At 44.1% G+C, this 19,991-nt stretch overlaps 1 protein-coding gene across 2 annotated transcripts; it reads left to right on the forward strand.

Annotated features, from left to right (window-relative positions):
* Positions 1-283: 283 nt before the first annotated feature.
* Positions 284-15,618, forward strand: LOC107373459 (zinc finger protein 845). Of its 2 annotated transcripts, XM_054731257.2 has the most exons (4): positions 284-582; positions 727-833; positions 920-1,001; positions 11,832-15,618. In XM_054731257.2, the coding sequence occupies exon 4, from the start codon at positions 11,951-11,953 to the stop codon at positions 13,934-13,936; it is 1,986 nt and encodes a 661-aa protein (XP_054587232.1). In that variant the 5' UTR covers positions 284-582; positions 727-833; positions 920-1,001; positions 11,832-11,950; the 3' UTR covers positions 13,937-15,618. The 2 variants fall into 2 exon arrangements, with proteins under 2 accessions (XP_054587232.1, XP_054587233.1); XM_054731258.2 differs by lacking the exon at positions 920-1,001.
* The last annotated feature ends 4,373 nt before the right edge of the window (positions 15,619-19,991 follow it).

The following is a 19,991-nucleotide window of genomic DNA, read 5'->3' on the forward strand; positions in this document are numbered from 1 at the left end:
TCAGAGCTGCTAAAAATAAAAGTAACAACATCAAAAGTTTCTATCACATTCTTTATAGAAAGTAAGATTTTTTACTTTGTTTGAAGTTCATAAAGAATAAAACTGGTCAGATTTAGATTAAAAACATAATAAAGAAAAACATATTTTACTTGTTTTTCGTGGCTTTTGAAGAGACCACCTAAAATAATAAAAATATAATATATGTTATGTGTGTTTTATTAGTCCCATTCTGAACACACAGGTGTGTTTTATTCTGCTCCAGCAGGTGGCGCTATTGCACCTTTACGCTAGTCACCGACCACCAGAAGAAGCAGAAACCGAAAGCTGCTAGCAGAGCTAGCTTGTTGTTGTTCTGGTGTGTGAGGAGAATATTTGAGGCTCTGCAGTAAAAGTGTCTTCACTTCAGTCTCTGGGAGAGTTGGTCAGCTAAAGCGACTAACTGCTGCTGCTGCAGAAATCTTCTCACCAGGCTGTGGAAACTTTCTTCTCCTCCTCAACAACAACTTGGTGGAGTTCTTTCCAGAACCAGAGAAGATATTCTGCGGTCTTCGTGACAATCGGAGCTCCAGAATCAGGTTGTGGGTGAGAAAAGCTTTTCTCTAGACTTCCTGCCCTCTGGATCTGCTGCTGTTCCTTTGGCCAGAACCAAAGCGTTGGATCTTTAATCTCCTGCGTTGTTCTGACGTAGCATCTTAAATCAGCTCTCCTGCTTTGTTTCTATTGCAGCTGTTAGCTAAACACGGCTAAAGAAAACCTGCTACCACTTCAGGATCATCCATCAGCTGGGACTGATTCATCGTGTGTTCTTCACCACCTGGACAGCATGGACACAGGTAGGGCTGCCACCTTTCAGATATGTAAATAAGTAAATGAGTTGGAGAAGTGGTTTTTCTCTTAGACAGCTGTGTTATTCACACAGGTGTGAAACATCTGTAAAAGCCAGATCTGGTGCAGGAAAATAGCTGAACAGGGAGTGGGGACACACTTTGCCTTCTGCGGTTGTAAGTGATAATAATAATAATAATAATAATAGTACTAATAATAATAACAATAATAATAATACATTAAACTTGTATAGCACTTTTTAGGTCAGTCAAAGAGGCTTCACAAAAAATGCAATAAACATAATAAAACAACATGAAACATAGTAAACAGACTGGGGGGTGCTGGGTTGATCTTAAGAGAAGGCCAATTTAAAGAAGTGGGTTTTAAGCAGTGACTTAAAAGTAGAAAGAGAGACGGCATTCCTGATGTTTAGAGTTCCAAAGTGTGGGGGCAGCGGCTGCAAAGGCTCCATCCTAGCCTAGTGAACTAGACCAAATTCTACATTTATTTAGTCTGGCTTGCCAGGCTAGCTCCATCCCCCATGGTGCCATGTTTTGTTCTGAAAGGGGAAAGGAGGTCGGAGTCAGCAGAACGGAGGTGCCGGGAAGGAGAATGGTGATGGACTGATTATCTTTTTGATTTAAAAGTTGTGAAACTATTCAGTATTTCCATGCTGCAATAAATGGTCTGCAGTAGGGCTGCACGATATTAGGAAAACCTGCGATATTTGATAACAGTGCTTAATATTGCGATATCGATATTACTCACGATAAATGAACAAATACTAAAGTATGCAGTGTTGATGTCGTCTGGCGTGTGACGTCTGCTCTGGGTTCAAAGCAAACAAAATCTAATGCATGAATTCCATTACAACATAACATTTTTATAGCAAAAATATGCAGCTGCACCTGCTACTGTATTAGCAGCTGCACCTGCTACTGTATTAGCAGCTGAACCTGCTACTGTATTAGCAGCAAAACAACAAACTGCATGCATGCAGTTTCTCAGTGACTTTAAAACATCACCTCCACCATAAAACTTTTTCTGATGCTCCAAATACAGAAAAACATCCCTTACCAGGGTTTTTTGAATAAATAAAATAATCAGAAAATAAGTTTAAATGTTAAATAATAGTTAACATCACTTACATGCAACAGCAAATTCTCTCATTGCTACTGAGCATTTTCTCCACTTATGTGCTTATGATATAAGGCTGTTGCTGTAATTGGGAAGTGAACTGTGCTGGGCCAAACTAGGAGAATATTAAGATTTTCTGAGGGAAAGAGAAAAACAATTGTCTACCTTTCAGAAGAGGAACTGGCAGAAAAAACTACATGGAAAATATGTGAAAACGTTTGTTTTTAACCCCAAATTGAACAAGTTTACCTAGATCTTAAAAAGCAGCTCAGATGATGAAACTGCAACTATGATTCTGATAACAAGCTAACAAATTGAACTAGCTCCTCTAAAGCCGGGCGGACACTGTGCGACTTTTTCACTCGTAGCACTCAGCTTCAGCTCAAACTGTACGACTTCCTCGCAGAGCAGATCTCACGAGTCATGCGCTCACACTGTACATCTGGTAACAACACGTCGGACGTAAAAATATGCTAAAAATAGCAGTTTTTACTCAACACGTCAGACTTTTTTGTCTCGTTTTGCCTGTTGTCCTTCGGGAGTGCTGCAGGAGGACACACAGGGATTTATGGGGGTTGGATGAACGAAATAAAGAAAGTAAATCTGTGTTTTGTGATCAGTTTAATTTGACATGAACACGACAAACATGCTTTCTTGACAATCTTTGTGAGTAAAAAAACGTGTAGAAATTAAAACGAACAACGTGTGTTATCAGGGAAATAACGGGCGAGCGGTGTTGATGCAGGATTGCGCATGCGCCGTGAGCGGTTCTGATACTTTTTGGGTCGCAGCTGCTCGCAGCACCGCTTCAACAGTGCGATACCCTCACGAGGGATGAGCAAAATATTAAACACGCCAGAAGTCCGTGCGAGCTCATGATTGCTGATTGGTAGCTGGTCACGTGGTGTTAATCGCCTCTCGTAACCCCCTGTACACTACACGACCGCTCGGCGCAAAACTCGCCCCGATGTCGTGGATTCTCGCACGACTGGAAAATCGGCTCAAAAAAGTGAAAAAGTCGCACAGTGTACGCCCGGCTTAAGATAACCGGCTAGCAGAGCTTCTGACTGACAGTTTATGTGCAGCAGCAAATCAACTATCCTGATTAACAAGGTTATAAAAGCTCATAAATGAAAAATCACTTTGATGTGTGGGGGAACTTTTCCAGGCCCTCTTTAGCAGGGTGGGACTGGGAGGAGAGTGCTGTAGCCTTTTAGCTGGAAGCTAACCGGAGCCTGGGGCTAACATCACCAGCCTGAGGAACACTAGCGACATGAAGGTGGGTTGGTTCACCGGCATGTGTCGGAGTCAGCCCGTTCGTTGCTCTGAGCCAGCATGATGAACAAGGGAAGCGAGCGGAAAGCGGGGGCGGCGGAGCGGAGATAGTGGAATTTTGGGGTAAGGGTCTACGTAGGGGGCGGGCATATTACGTGAACGGACCCATCTGATTGGCCGCATATCAGAAGGGCTGCATTTGATTGGTCAAATAATACTTCCGCGTTAAAAACAGAGCTGGTTTACAAAAAGTTGATGTATTATACGGATGGAAATGTTTGAACCAAACATTTATCGCCGTTTTTGATGTGCTTTGCGATGGGCCTATCGCACGTCCTGTTATCGCGATGACGATATTTTTTTGATATATTGTGCAGCCCTAGTCTGCAGCGCTACAGACAAAAACAAAATGCTTACTACAGCCTCCACATGTGACTCCAGAGTGCAGTCGCTAAGTCAGCATGCAGCTCAGTGAATTTAATGTCCTAGTCGAGTGGGTGGTGGTCTTATTCAAACATGAGAGCAAGTCAAATAGCAACTTTAAGAGCTCTCTGAGCAACAGTTGTTTTTCTACACATCTGTGTTTGATTCACTGTTTAGCAGTTGTCTGAATTTTCTATATTTTTCTAAAGGAAAGCTGTCATTTACAACTTTTTCTTGTGTTTCTTGTTTTCTATTTTCATATTCAGGCCAGTTTACACACGGAACTCCAGTTATTGCTTGTTTTGTCCAATCTGGGCTGCAGCCAAATCACACAGTCAGTACACCAACATGCTGCTCCTCTCAGCTCACATCCTCTATACACACACATCCGACGTCGGAGCTGCACACAGGCAAACTCAGAGTGAGATCATGGAATTGGATCAGGAACTTCCTACAGACAGGAAAAGATCTCAGCTACCGTAGCTGTAGATCACACTGGATAACTTCCTGTGGTTGCATTTATTTGACTTATTTTATTTTGCTCATATTTTACCACCTCTTACATGAGCTGTCTTTAGTCCATTTCCAGTACAAATACAGACAGAAGGACGATATGGGACCAGCTCAGTGGCCTTGTGGTAGTGTCCTCCCTGGGACTGTGAGATCAGGTTCCATTCTCGGTCGGGTCATACCAAAGACTAAAAATGGGTCCCAATGCCTCCCTGCTTGACACTCAGCTTTAAGGGGTTGGATTGGGGGTAAAACCACCAAATAGCTCCCGAGCCCAGCCACTGCTGCATCTCACCACTCCCCTCCAATGAGATCACCAGTGTGTGATGATGACTATGGGACTTTCTCCATTTTCTTCTTCTTTTTTAATGCATTGCATCACCACCTGGTATCAGAACAGGACTCAGTATTGGAAGATAATCAAAAATCAAACAACTTGGATTCAGCAGATGAGCATGGTTGTGTATTTATAAGCTGTTCACAAGTCTAACGGCAGATGGAAAGAAGCTGTTCTTATGGCGGGAGGTTCTGGTCTGGATGGACCGTAACCTCCTGCCTGAGGGAAGCGGCTCAAAAAGTCTGTGACCCGGGTGAGAAGGGTCAGCTGCTATCCGACCTGCACGCCCCCGAGTTCTGGAGACGTACAGGTCCTGGAGAGATGGAAGGCTGCAGCCTTCTCAGCAGAGCGCACAATGCGCTGCAGTCTATGTTTGTCCCTCACCGTGGCTCCAGCGTACCACACAGCGATGGAGGAGGTGAGGATGGACTCAATGATGGCCGTGTAAAACTGCACCATCATCTGGGTCGGCAGCTTGGCCTTTTTCAACTGCCGCAGTAAGTACATCCTCTGCTGGGCCTTTTTGAGCAGGGAGCTGATGGATGGCTCCCACCTAAGGTCGTGTGTGATGGTGGTTCCGAGGAAGCGGAAGGAGTCCACAGTGGTGATGGGGGTGTCCGTCAGGACGAGGGGGAGAGATGGGGCTGTGACTTTCCTGAAGTCCACAATCATCTCCACTGTCTTCTGAGCATTGAGCTCCAGGTTGTTGCTGCTGCACCAGTACACCAGCCGTTCCACTTCTCTCCTGTAGGCGGACTCATCACCGTCAGAGATGAGCCCGATGAGGGTGGTGTCGTCCGCAAACTTGATTAGTTTAACGGAGTCATGGCTCGAGGTGCAGCAGTTTGTGTACAGGGAGAAGAGCAGAGGAGAAAGTACACAGCCCTGTGGAGATCCTGTGCTAATTGTCTGAATGGTGGAAACATTCTTCCCCAGCCGCACGCACTGCCTACGGTCTGTCAGGAAGTCAGTGATCCACCTGCAGGTGGAGTTGGGTACGTTGAGCATTATGTTGTTTGAAACCAAGGGTCTCATTAACTTTTTAACTTGTTGGATCGTGAATCTGTTTAAAACTTTGCTCTATGTCAGGGTTTTTTCCTGGCTCAGACTGAGGCAGAGGTGGTACCATCCTGACCGTGCACCAGCACATGCATACTCTGTGCATTCAACTGCCTCACTTTTTTAAAGGCCAACTATGTTATCGTTAAGTGTTCTAATCTAAGCTTCTGTTGATTAATAGAAAATTCCATTTGACAATGTTTCAAGTGAAACAAAACTGGTTTGCTACTAAAAAATATGAAATAAAACAACAAAATTATCAGGAGGGCTGCGCAGTGGTTAGAGCTGTTGCCTTGTAGCAAGAAGGTCCTGGGTTCGCTTCCTGGCCTGGGATCTTTCTGCATGGAGTTTGCATGTTCTCCTTGTGCATGCATGGGTTTTCTCCGGATACTCTGTCTTCCTCCCACAGTCCAAAAACATGACTGTTAGGTGGATTGGTCTGTCTAAATTGTCCTTAGGTGTGAGTGTGTGTGTGTGCATGATTGTTTGTCCTGTGTGTCTCTGTGTTGCCCTGCGATGGACTGGCTCTCTGTCCAGGGTGTAACCCACCTACTTGCCCGTTGACTGATGGAGATGGGCACCAGCACCCCCGCGACCCAGCATGGACAAAGCGGGTTCAGAAGACGGATGGATGGGAAATTATCAGGCTGAATAACAGACTCTTATTAAGAAAGGCTCAATAATATGCATTAGATTGGTGTTTAGTTCCTTTTTCCATCTGATATTTATAGTTAAAATATTTGTATAAATTTGACCTACATTTCAGTAACATTTTAGGTTTGTATTAATAACACTCATCTTAGTCTAAATGACACATAAATATATGCAGTAAAATATAATGCATTTCATTAACATGCATTTGTGTTGGAAATGCTAATAACTTATAATTTCTGCTGCTAACAATGTAGTGGTGGCATGTCTATAATGTATGGGTTGGCAATAATCCAGTTTAAATTATGTTCAGAGATTGAAGTGTTTGTGAATTAAATACCACAACAGCTTGCCGTAGCCTTGTAGCAGTAATGTGACTCGTATCTGCAGCGGTTCTGATCCGTAGCGCTGCAGGATGCAGAATAAACAGGATGGTGGTGACTTTTCATCCGCTTGTAGAGTTTAGTCTTTCTTAGTTTTACCATCATCATCATCATATATTTTTCTGTGCGCCACCTGATCGTGAGACTGTTACTCATTAGCTTTAGCATTAGCCAGTCTGCGTGTAGCTGCACTTTTGATCCCAAACTTTGGACCGGTTCTGCCTTTGTGCCTTTGCTGGTTCCTTTATTTTCCTCCACTGCATCCAGATGGCCACACTGTGCGCCAGTAAAAAGCATTTTCTTACACGTAACTTACTTTTGTTCAACAAAGTTCTGGGGAAAATAGTAATTCAAAGATGTTGCACCCGTGCTACATTTAAAAATAGACAGACACGCACAGACAGTTACAGCCCTGCTCTGATATGGAAGAGCCTGGGGGAAAATCAGGACGTTAACAGCACCAACCATAGAGACATATGTACCACCTAGCAAGAAAAAGCTATTTTTGATCTTTTTCTGCTGCGGTTTTAGTGCTTTTTGGTGCACCGCTGCTGATACAGCGCCCTGTAGTGGCGCAATGCTGCAACTACAGTTAAAATAACATCCATATAGCTGGGGGCAGAGTGAAATCAGGCTGGGGTGGCACAAAAATAGCTGGAGGCGGCCGCCACGCTAATTTGAATGCAGGAAAAACCCTGTATATGTGCCCCTTTTTTTAACTTTGAGCACCCACCCCTTCAAAGGTCTCTGCACGGCCCTGCTCTATCTGCTTCCTTTACAGCACCTGCTGAGCTCATTTATAGGAATCTCCTACCGTCTTCACACGGATGACATCCAACTGTACTTTAAGCCCCATGAGATGTCTAAGCTGCAGCTGTTACACACCTGCTTAGACTCTATCAAAGCCTGGATGGCTGGGAACTTTCTTCAGCTGAATGAAGATAAGACTGAGATCCTCATCTGTGCCCCAGACAAGCTGGTTCCCAAAGTCAGACTCTCTTGGTCAGCTTGCTTCTCACACCAACCCTTCTGTCAGGAATCTCGGTGTGACCTTTGACCCAGCTCTCACCCTGGATTCTCATGTCAGTTCTCTTGTTCGCTCTTCCTTCTTCCATCTTAGGAACATTGCTAAGCTGAGTCCCATTCTGTCCCGCTCTGAACTTGAGAGTGTTCTCCACACCTTCATCTCCTCACGCTTAGACTACTGTAACTCTCTTTTCACGTGTCTGAGTAGAACCTCCCTGAACCGTCCACAGGTGGTTCAGAACGCCTGTGCTCGGCTTCTGACCAAGTCCTCTGTAAATGGTTAATTTACATGTTATTTAATGAACCCTGAGACATGAGATTCCATAGGAAATATGGAATCAACCTTATGGATCTGTGGGTACCTTTAACCAGAAGATTGGACCTTTTTATTGCAGGGATTATGTAACACTCCATATTCACTCAGAGACAACAGAAGAGAGAGTCAAGTTTTAAAAGTTTAAAGATTTATTACTAAACAAATTAAAACTAGACTAACTTAAACACTAAAAGTATGGTGTAACTAAGGTGAAATGAGACGGAGAATGGTGTAGTGTGGAATGTTGTTCGGAACCAGCAAATCCAGAGAAACGGTTAGTTCTGGTAGAAGTGAAGGTGATGTCTTTGCACTAAGCTTTAATTCGGAGATTCATAAATACATAAGGTCTACGTACCCTGGTGGAAGTCCCCGTCTATATCAGGAGGTGTAGAGGTCCATCTTGGACGTTTGGAGCCGCAGCTTGTAGAACAGCAGTGGCAGCCGACCAGTCCAGTCTTTGAGATACTTCCGGGTCACGACAGTTTATCGGCATCTAACAAGACCCAAAACGGGGTCGTGATGGTTCATCTGTTATTCTGAAAGGAACCGTTGCAGCAGGTGGAACGGCAACAGGTTTATCCAGCTTGTCGTTGGTTCTTTCGGCTGAAGAGGAAAGTTACGGATTGGCCACTCCGTCAACTTCTCTCGAACGCTTTGAACTGGCGTTAAAGATGACGTGGGCATAGTTTTATACTTCGGATGCTGGCAGATTCTGTTTGGATCAGTAAAAGCAATGTGTCATGTCGTAACGCTACGTGAGATCAGTCCTAGTGGGAACATTTAAAGTTATATTACTTATTATATTCTATAGGATTATAATAAAGTCATTAATATTTTCATTTCACAGATTGGTCACATCTTGCTATTAACTAACACTTTGTTTGATTAGCTTTATTAAAAATAGAGTTCTTTGATTTATTAAAAAGAGAGTCCTTTTCTTCATTCTTCTATTGGGCTGGAAAGGAAAACAGTTTAGAGCAAATTAGTGTTGTCAAAAAAATCGATACCTAGATATAAATCGATAATAAAAGTGGTATCTAAATTAGATATTCCATCCCTGTGGTATCGATATTATGGACTATTATACACAGCCTTCTTCAAGTACACCGACACACACGGCAGCCAGATGCCGTAAAGCAGCCTCCGCCTCCCAGACAAACAGAAGAAGATGCCGCATGGCTACATTGCAGTTTCCCACGCGAGTTGTCTCCGATCCAAGTTTTGTCTGCCAAATAAATAAACAAAAACATAAACAGTGAATTTGGGAGGCGCTTCACAGCCCAACTTAATTAGCATACCAAGTCCAACACGTAGTTGTATATTCACGCTTATGTGCTTAAAGGAAACTCCTGTTTATTGCAACCCGGACTTAATTTCTAGCATGCAGTAAGTTTGTTTACTCACGCTGACAACTTTGGTAATACTTGGATTCCCCGGGGTAGTTAGATCCATTGGCGAATCACCATCAGTGTATATCCATATAACGGGTGCGGACGGGCACCCATGGTGCAGCCTCGAAATAAGACATTATCTGCACCAAAACATCTTCATGTCGAAAGGTTTTGTTAGGAATCATTAACGTGATTTCCCTGTTCGTTTGGAGCGAGTCTGGGATTTCTAGGCGTGAACAGACTAGCCGCGGCTAATCTAACCGGCGCTTTTAATGACGTCACTGCCGTGCGCCAATCTGTTTTCATTAAGATTACCGGTAGATGTACCTTTGTCCTACTGTGGAGAAATTCGTTTTCTCCCTTTATTGACCAACAGAGTTGTTCAAAAGTACAGAACAAAACATATGGCATTACAGCTTATGACAAAAATGCTACTTAAACAGAGTTGAAGCAGCAAAACATCACTGTGTATATATAGTGAGACAATTCATGATTTAAAGTGTTAACTTTCGCCAGTTTTTGTATGCACGTTTTAAAAAAAATGCTGATACTTGAAAGGTTTAAGCACTTTACACACTTAATTCTTAACATTTAATTTTTGCAATATAAATTGAGGAATGTTATTTTTTGAATAAACTTGTTCAATAAATTGGTGTTTTAAATAGTATCGAAATCGAGCATCGAGGTTTTTTTTTCAAGTATTGAATCGAGTTTGAAATTTTAGTATCGTGACAACCCTAGAGCAAATGCATGAGACCTTGGGGCAATATCTCATGCAGATTAGTTCTGTGTCAGAGGAAAGGGGTAAACAGTCATTTCATTTCGTTACATACCCCCCCTTTTCAATGGTATGGTGGTCCGTACAGAGACCACCTGGCGTTGAACAAACCAGACTCCTAAAGGGACCCAGACGAAGGTGCAGTTCCCCAGGAAGAGGCCAAAAGTGGTGAGGTACGAACCCCACTCCGAAGAACAGTACATCAATCAATCAATCAATCAATGCTTTATTAATCCCAGAGGGAAATTAGAGTTTCAGTACACACAATTCAGAGATCAGACATACATGGGCAAGACACTTGACAAGAATTGGTGACTATAGTCATTCTCAACCCGAGTCGAGCTACCTTAATAGAGATAAGAGGGTTACATGTGGATTGGTTCAGGTGGAGGGAAAAAAAAGCACTTCAGAATTACCCTCCACCAGGAGGGCAGCTTTGCTCTGCAAAAAATCACCTCAACAAAAATGCAAAAGACTTCAGACAACACAACATAACATGAGACTCCAATAGGAAGGCACGGGGAGCTAGGATCTTGTTTCCCCCAGCGAGAGCAACCATCTGCGGCGCTCATCTACTGTACAGTCACAGGTCGGGTTTTCACAGCATCTGTCTGCATTCCGTCGTGGGGGTTTTAGTTGCTTGCAGCTCAAGGCTACCAGGGCGTATGATTCAGATAACCAGAATTTGTTTGGGTCAGGCTGAGGTAATTTTCATCTCTGCCTTCAGTCTTTAAACTGATCATTTCCAGTCCTTCAGTGAAGTCAATTTTGGGGTTTTAAACCTGCGTGCACTAGCACCGTGTCCTCAGAGAGATTAGTTATTATTTATCAGCGTGAGGAACTTATTTCTACCTTATTTATAAACTATTTATTTACAAGTCCATCAGTTAATGTAATAATTGTCCCAACCACAGCTGCACCTCCCACCCCCCAACCCAGTCTCACAGCAATCAGGGGCAAGCACGCTCACATTAGGTGTTTTTATCAGCTCAGGAGCCTGCAGGTATGGTGTGTGTCACTCGACTGACACATCATTACATCATTCCCTTTCCTAATGTCCTGAAGAATGGTCCGGAGCGCAGGCGGAGTGTTTATCGTTGACATTTCCTGCAGGTTAGCTAGTTATCCAGAAAGTAGCTAAGGGTTACCAGAGATTGTTCTGGGGTGTTCGCTAGGTACTTTTAGGATTTAAAAGTAAAGAAGGAGGTCTGAAAAGCTGCTAGAAATAGCATCAAAGTCGCTAAGTTGGCAACACTGTGGGAGGAGCGCTTCATTTGGAACTCAGGGCAGCGCAAGTAGGAGGAGCAAATAATCGGATTGTTTTGTTTTTATAATCGTTCAAAACTCAGATCGTAATTTGGATTAAAATTCGATTAATTCAGCAGCCCTACTCAAAATGATTGAATTTTTTATGTTTGAGCAGGGCTGAAGTTGTTCAACAGATCTATGAAAAAAAAAGTAAAAAAAAACATTAATGTATACATTTTTATAGCCACTTTTACAGGTGGACGTTTTTGTCCTCTAATGACTCTTTTGTATGAAAATTAAAGTGAAGCCTGAGGGTTAAGGCTCATATGATTTATAGAGGCTCAAAGTTCAGTTTCCAATTGTAAATACATTTCATTCTACTGTCAGTTTAAAGAAATAATACAACTGTTATATGTGTGAAAACAAAGTTACAGCTGTCTGTAATTCATATATGTTTCTGTGTTTCCTACAGATTTTCAACAGGTGGTTCTGGTTAAATAAGAAGCTTCAGAAGAACAGAGTGCTCGTGTCAACCACCAGCACCTAGATTTTCTCCACAAAAAGGAGGAACAGGAGAAACTCTGGTCTAGTATGGAGGGAGAGCATCTCCATTTGAATAAGGAGACTGATGCTGCCAGGTTTCAATCCTTTAGCCATAAAACACATTTAAACAAACACACAAGAGTTCACACAAAGCAGAAACATTTTGCTTGTGAGCACTGTGGACAACGGTTTCACCAAAAGAATAATTTAACCACACACATGAGAGTCCACACGGGACAGACACATTTTGCTTGTGAGCTCTGTGGAAAGAGATTTAGACAAAAGACAACTTTAAACATTCACATGAGAGTCCACACAGGAGAGAAGCCCTTTCCTTGTGAGCTCTGTGGAGTGAGATTTAGCCAAAAGACAACTTTAAACAGTCACATGAGAGTCCACACAGGACAGAAGCCTTTTGCCTGTGAGCTCTGTGGAAAGAAATTTAGCTTAAAGTCAACTTTAAATGGTCACATGAGAGTCCACACAGAACAGAAGCCCTTTCCTTGTGAGCTCTGTGGAACGAGATTTAGCCATAAGACAAATTTAAACAGACACATGAGAGTCCACACAGGACAGAAGCCCTTTCCTTGTGAGCTCTGTGAACAAAGATTTACCTTAAAGTCAACTTTAAACAGTCACATGAGTGTCCACACAGGAGAGAAGCCCTTTCCTTGTGAGCTCTGTGGAACGAGATTTAGCCAAAAGACAACTTTAAACATTCACATGAGAGTCCACACAGGAGAGAAGCCCTTTCCTTGTGAGCTCTGTGGAGCGAGATTTAGCCGAAAGACAACTTTAAACATTCACATGAGAGCCCACACAGGACAGAAGCCTTTTGCCTGTGAGCTCTGTGAAAAGAAATTTAGCTTAAAGTCAACTTTAAATAGTCACATGAGAGTCCACACAGAACAGAAGCCCTTTCCTTGTGAGCTCTGTGGAACGAGATTTAGCCATAAGACAAATTTAAACAGACACATGAGAGCCCACACAGGACAGAAGCCTTTTGCCTGTGAGCTCTGTGGAAAGAAATTTAGCTTAAAGTCAACTTTGAACAGACACATGAGAGTCCACACAGGACAGAAGCCTTTTGCCTGCAAGCTCTGTGGAAAGAAATTTAGCTTAAAGTCAACTTTAAACAGTCACATGAGAGTCCACACAGAACAGAAGCCCTTTCCTTGTGAGCTCTGTGGAACGAGATTTAGCCATAAGACAAATTTAAACAGTCACATGAGAGTCCACACAGAACAGAAGCCCTTTCCTTGTGAGCTCTGTGGAACGAGATTTAGCCATAAGACAAATTTAAACAGACACATGAGAGTCCACACAGGACAGAAGCCTTTTGCCTGTGAGCTCTGTGGAAAGAAATTTAGCTTAAAGTCAACTTTAAACAGTCACATGAGAGTCCACACAGGACAGAAACCCTTTCCTTGTGAGCTCTGTGGAATGAGATTTAGACAAAAGTCACATTTAAACAGTCACATGAGTGTCCATAGAGGAGAGAAGCCCTTTCCTTGTGAGCACTGTGGACAAAGGTTTCACCAAAAGACTTTTTTAACCACACACATGAGAGTCCACACAGGACAGAAGCCCTTTCCTTGTGAGCTCTGTGGAGTGAGATTTAGCCAAAAGACAACTTTAAACCGTCACATGAGAGTCCACACAGGACAGAAGCCTTTTGCCTGTGAGCTCTGTGGAACGAGATTTTGCCAAAAGACAACTTTAAACAGTCACATGACAGTCCACACAGGACAGAAGCCTTTTGCCTGTGAGCTCTGTGGAATGAGATTTAGCCATCAGACAACTTTAAACAGACACATGAGAGTCCACACAGGAGAGAAGCCCTTTCCTTGTGAGCTCTGTGGAACGAGATTTAGCCAAAAGACAACTTTAAACAGTCACATGACAGTCCACACAGGACAGAAGCCTTTTGCCTGTGAGCTCTGTGGAACGAGATTTAGCCATCAGACAACTTTAAACAGACACATGAGAGCCCACACTGGTTTTTCGCCTGTGAGTTCGGTGGAAAAGATTTAGCGAAAAGACAAATTTAAAAGGTCACAAAAGAGTCCATAAAGGACCGAAGCCTTTTGCTTGTGAGCTCTGTGGACGTAGATTTCACTGAAAGAAAACTTTAAACAATCATCTAAGCATCCACTAGGGCTGAATGATCTATTGCAGGGGTCTCCAAGCTTTTTTGGCCCGTGAGCTACTTTTACACAATGAAAGTACAGCAGAGTTACTGCCATATGATTTATTTACATTGATACTTTCCATGTGTGAATGTGCTTATGTTAAACATGCTATGCTTACTATATTAACATGCATTGTACTCACAAGTTGATTTCTCTGTATTTCAGTACATCAGTATATATGTTTTATTAAAGTATAAGTAAACTAGTGACATTCTGAAAACCAAATTAAACAAAACATATTTAGTTTTTTAGACTAATCAGATACTTTCAGATAATGAATAACAAATCTACTTCATGTGAATGATTTGGTAATTTTTTAGAAGGTTAGTAACATAACTTTTTAAGCACACAGGAACAGCTAACCTGTAAAGCTGATTATATTTTATATAAAATACAAGCTAAATGTGATGAAAACACAAAAGTCTAAATAGTTTGAATTGAAGTAAAAAATGTAAAATCAGAAATAAGACTTGTTCCTGCTCTCCTGATTTACTGAATAATTTTTATGGGGTTTTTTTGGTCATGAAAGTAAAGTTTTGCTGCGTTTATTGCTGACAATATGAAGGTTGGAGGTTTATCCTTTTTTTCTGCATCTTGTAGGTTTTTTTCTCCGCAGGTCTGAAGGCTGTGCGTTACACAGAGCAGAGAGACAGGGAGCAAGAGACCAGAACCAAAAGAAATGATCACATCACACCAATCTTAAAATATTTACATTGGCTTTCCGTAACTTACAGGATTGATTTCAAAGACCTTTTACTTACTTTTAAATCATTAAATGGCCAACGACCTCTGTATGTAGCAGAGATGTTTGAAACGTATCACCCTTCAAAATCACTTAGGTCAGCAGATAAATCCCAACTGGTACAACTCAGAGCCCGCACCAAGCACGGAGAGGCTGCCTTTAGCTGCTCTGCGGTCCGTCTCTGGAACTGTCTTCCAATAGACATTAAGACCTCTCCCACCATTTCCATTTTTAAATCCAGATTAAAAACTAAACTTTTTCATGATGCCTTCCATCAACCTTTCCTTGCATCTGTGCTCTACTAGGCCTTTTTCTTTACTGTGTTAAATTTATTCTACCTGTATTTTTATGTATACCTATTCTGTGCTGTTTTATTGTGTATTATTGTGTAATTGAAGTGAATAGTTGTAATAACGTGTAGTTACTGTGTAAAGCAGTATATACTAGGAATGATTTATAAAAATAAAAACTAGAATTGAACCTGACTTACATGGTAATAATTAAGAACTCAGAAACAATACACAAACTTACTAAGTAATTACCATGTAAGTACTGAGTAATTAGAGGACCGTAAAAGAAAGCGCTACCAATAATTGTACTTGATATGCTTTTATTTTTGTGTACTATGTTCTGTGTCAATATTCTTAGATTTTATTTTACACAACATGATGTGACATTTTAACTATTTCATTTCACTTGTGATTGTTTTAACTATGTGAAGCACATTAAGCTACCGTTGTGTGTATGAAATGGGCTATATAATAAACTTGACTTGAGAGAAAGTTCACAATCATGTTTTGTTACTAAATGAGACACTCAGCTGAAACTGGGGGAAATATATGATGAATCTAACAGAGCCGTGTCCAGGACTTTTAAAATGGGGTGGCCCATGTGGGGCACTTGTTTATGCATGGGTGGCACCAATGGTTATGCTCATTTATTTATTTACACAATTTGTTTATTTATTTACTTTCTAGTGAATTTTGGAGTTTCACATTGCACAATCACCATTTTTTTCTATTCATCTTCTAGTTTTGTGGTTAGCAAGTCACTTCTTGTTGCATTATTGCCACCAACTGGAGTTGAGTGGGACTCAATACTATTTATGTGAGTATGAAAAAAACAATAAATAATATTAATACTACAGAAATGTTCTGTATGCCTGGGCTAGAAGACAATGTTAAAGGTTCATGCTACCACACACTATTTTTGGAGTTTTCAACTCAAGCCTTTTGTCGACAATGTAAAGTCATTTTAAACTGGAACTTAGTAGGGTGGCACCTGGGGTGACGAATCAGATTCTAAGGGTGGCATGTGCTACCCCAGGCCACTCCACACGCCCCTGTCCTCCGCACATGCCCTAGCTCAGAGGTCGGCAATCCACGGCTCTGGAGCCGCATGCGGCTCTTCCATCCATCTGATGCGGCTCTCTGTGCTTGTAAAATAATGAATGGATATTTAAATAAAATGCTTTATATTTTACTGCATAAATTTTACATCTGTAAGCTAATTCTAAATGTAAAGATTGTCTGCGTAAACCTGAACAGGTCCAACCCGGCCTACTGTGTGACCGGGTTGACGCGTCACGCTTGTGCGTAATATAGCCGCTTTCTGAGCTGAAGACGATGTGAGATTCTGGGACTCTCCTCAGACGCCACATTGGAGACAGGAACAAGCACATTTCAGCCAAAGTTTCATCATCAGGGAACATTTTCTAAGTGACAAGTCTCTCTGAGAGACCGGGTTTGGAAAACTCTCGCTTCAGTGGAAGGAATCTTCCCGCATGCGCTCTGGTTCTGCGGCACGCTCCAAGCCCCTCTCCACATCTTCAGCTCGCTGTGCACCTTATGTACGCGCTGACAGCGAGCTGCGCTGAGAGGTGTCCAGCTCAGATGTTCAGAAGGAAATCTTTTCTTGAGTGATTTAGCTACATCTGCGATTTGCGAAACGAATAAAGTGTCAGTTCGTCTGCATGCGTCGGGGTAATTCTTTCTATTCTTTCTCCGTCAAAATAAACGGCCGAATACGGGAACTGTCCGGTCAACACAAGCCCTGCTTTTAACTGTTCTGTTTTCTTGTGAAAATTGTTGCAAAGAGATAAAATTAAGCTTGATTACCACCAGAGCCAGGCGCACTGCACTGTTATCTCCGTCGCTGTAAATGAGGGAAAAACAAATTGATCGGATCCTTTTCTGACCTTCCCCACCTACAAAGTTTAATTACAACAATCAAACGTGACAGAGCCTGGATTTGTATTCTGAACAGTCTAAACATGTTTTAAAAAGAAACGTATGACAAAAGGGGCACCTGCTCAGTAAAACCACCAACAGGGTGAAAAATATATTGTAGGCAGAGACGGGCTACAACTTCTGGATCCACTTTATATAAATCGTTTTATTGATCATCTTTTTATGAAAGATAGCTTTGACGTACACGAGCGACCGGTACCGGCTGCTGTCACCTGTTGTGAGCAGCGCTCTGCTGTCTGAGGGTAGGCCCCGCCCACAACGCCGCGGCTGTTGCGGTATTTCTTTACTGTGGGAAACGGCTAATAATGGCTCTTTGATGGGAACAGGTTGCCGACCCCTGGTTTAGCGTGACGTCCGATTATATATATATATATATATATATATATATATATATATATATATATATATATATATCGTCTCGTCGTCTCGTCTTCCTCCGCTTATCCGGGTCCGGGTCGCGGGGGCAGCATCCCAACTAGGGAGCTCCAGGCCGTCCTCTCCCCGGCCTTGTCCACCAGCTCCTCCGGCAGGACCCCAAGGCGTTCCCGGACCAGATTGGAGATGTAACCTCTCCAACGTGTCCTGGGTCGACCCGGGGGCCTTCTGCCGGCAGGACATGCCCGAAACACCTCCCCGGGGAGGCGTCCAGGAGGCATCCTGACCAGATGCCCAAACCACCTCAACTGGCTCCTTTCGATCCGGAGGAGCAGCGGTTCTACTCCGAGTCCCTCCCGAATGTCCGAGCTCCTCACCCTATCTCTAAGGCTGAGCCCGGCCACCCTACGGAGGAAACTCATTTCGGCCGCTTGTATCCGCGATCTCGTTCTTTCGGTCATTACCCAAAGCTCATGACCATAGGTGAGGATTGGGACGTAGATCGACCGGTAAATCGAGAGCCTGGCTTTCTGGCTCAGCTCCCTCTTCCCCACGACAGATCGGCTCAGCGTCCGCATCACTGCAGACGCCGAACCAATCCGCCTGTCGATCTCCCGATCCCTCCTACCCTCACTCGTGAACAAGACCCCGAGATACTTAAACTCCTCCACTTGAGGTAGGACCTCTCCCCCGACCCGGAGGTGGCAAGCCACCCTTTTCCGGTCGAGAACCATGGTCTCAGATTTGGAGGTGCTGATCCTCATCCCAGCCGCTTCACATTCGGCCGCGAACCTACCCAGCAAGAGCTGAAGGTCAGAGCTGGATGAAGCTAGGAGGACCACATCATCCGCAAAAAGCAGAGACGAGATTCTCCTGCCACCAAACTCGACACACTCCACACCACGGCTGCGTCTAGAAATTCTGTCCATAAAAGTGATGAACAGAACCGGTGACAAAGGGCAGCCCTGGCGGAGTCCAACCCTCACTGGGAACAGGTCCGACTTACTACCGGCTATGCGGACCAAACTCACGCTCCTCTGGTAAAGGGACTGAATGGCCCTTAACAGAAAGCCACCCACCCCATACTCCTGGAGTGTCCCCCACAGGGTGCCCCTGGGGACACGGTCATAAGCCTTCTCCAAATCCACAAAACACATGTGGATTGGTTGGGCAAACTCCCATGCCCCCTCCATCACCCTTGCAAGGGTATAGAGCTGGTCCACAGTTCCACGGCCAGGACGAAAACCACATTGCTCCTCCTCTATCTGAGATTCAACTATCGATCGGACCCTCCTCTCCAGTACCTTGGCGTAGACCTTTCCAGGGAGGCTGAGGAGTGTGATCCCCCTATAGTTGGAACACACCCTCAGGTCACCCTTCTTAAAGATGGGGACCACCACCCCGGTCTGCCACTCCCTAGGAACTGCCCCCGATGACCACGCAATGTTGTAGAGACGTGTCAACCATGACAGCCCTACAACATCCATAGCCTTGAGATACCCAGGACGAACCTCATCCGCCCCCGGGGCTCCGCCGCTGTGTAGTTGTTTGACTACCTCAGCAACTTCTGCCCCCGAGATCGGACAGTCCATCCCCAGGCCTCCCAGCTCTGGTTCCTCCTCGGAATGCGCATTGGTGGGATTGAGGAGCTCCTCAAAGTATTCCTTCCACCGTCCGACTATAGCCTCAGTTGACGTCAGCAGCTCCCCATCCCCACTGTAAACAGTGTGAGCGAGTTGCTGCCTTCCTCTCCTGAGGCGCCGGACAGTTTGCCAGAACCTCTTTGGAGCCGATCGATAGTCTTTCTCCATGGCCTCACCAAACTCCTCCCACGCCCGAGATTTTGCCTCGGCAACTGCCACTGCTGCACCCCGCTTGGCTGTCCGGTACCTGTCTGCTGCCTCCGGAGACCCACAGACCAGCCACGCCCTGTAGGCCTCCTTCTTCAGCCTGACGGCTCCCCGAACCTCTGGTGTCCACCAGCGGGTACGGGGGTTGCCACCACGACTGGCACCGGCCACCTTACGGCCACAGCTAGCAACAGCCGCCTCGACAATCGCAGAGTGGAACAAGGCCCACTCGGACTCAATGTCCCCCACTGCTCTCAGGACGTGGTCAAAGCTCTGCCGGAGGTGGGAGTTGAAGACCGTCTTGACAGGTTCTTCTGCCAGGCGTTCCCAGCAGACCCTCACTATGCGTTTGGGTCTGCCAGGTCTACGCGGCATGTTCCCTTGCCATCTGATCCAACTCACCACCAGGTGGTGATCAGTTGACAGCTCCGCCCCTCTCTTCACTCGGGTGTCCAAAACATACGGCCGCAGGTCAGATGATACGACTACAAAATCTATCATCGACCTGTGACCTAGGCTGCCCTGGTACCAAGTGTACCGGTGGGCATCCTTATGTTCGAACATGGTGTTTGTTATGGCCAAACTGCGGCTTGCACAGAAGTCCAATAACAAAACACCGCTCGAGTTCAGATTAGGTGGGCCGTTCCTCCCAATCACACCCCTCCAGGTCAAGCTGTCATT

Source organism: Nothobranchius furzeri, chromosome 17 (assembly GCF_043380555.1).
Source record: "Nothobranchius furzeri strain GRZ-AD chromosome 17, NfurGRZ-RIMD1, whole genome shotgun sequence".
NCBI classification, from domain to species: Eukaryota; Metazoa; Chordata; class Actinopteri; order Cyprinodontiformes; family Nothobranchiidae; genus Nothobranchius; species Nothobranchius furzeri.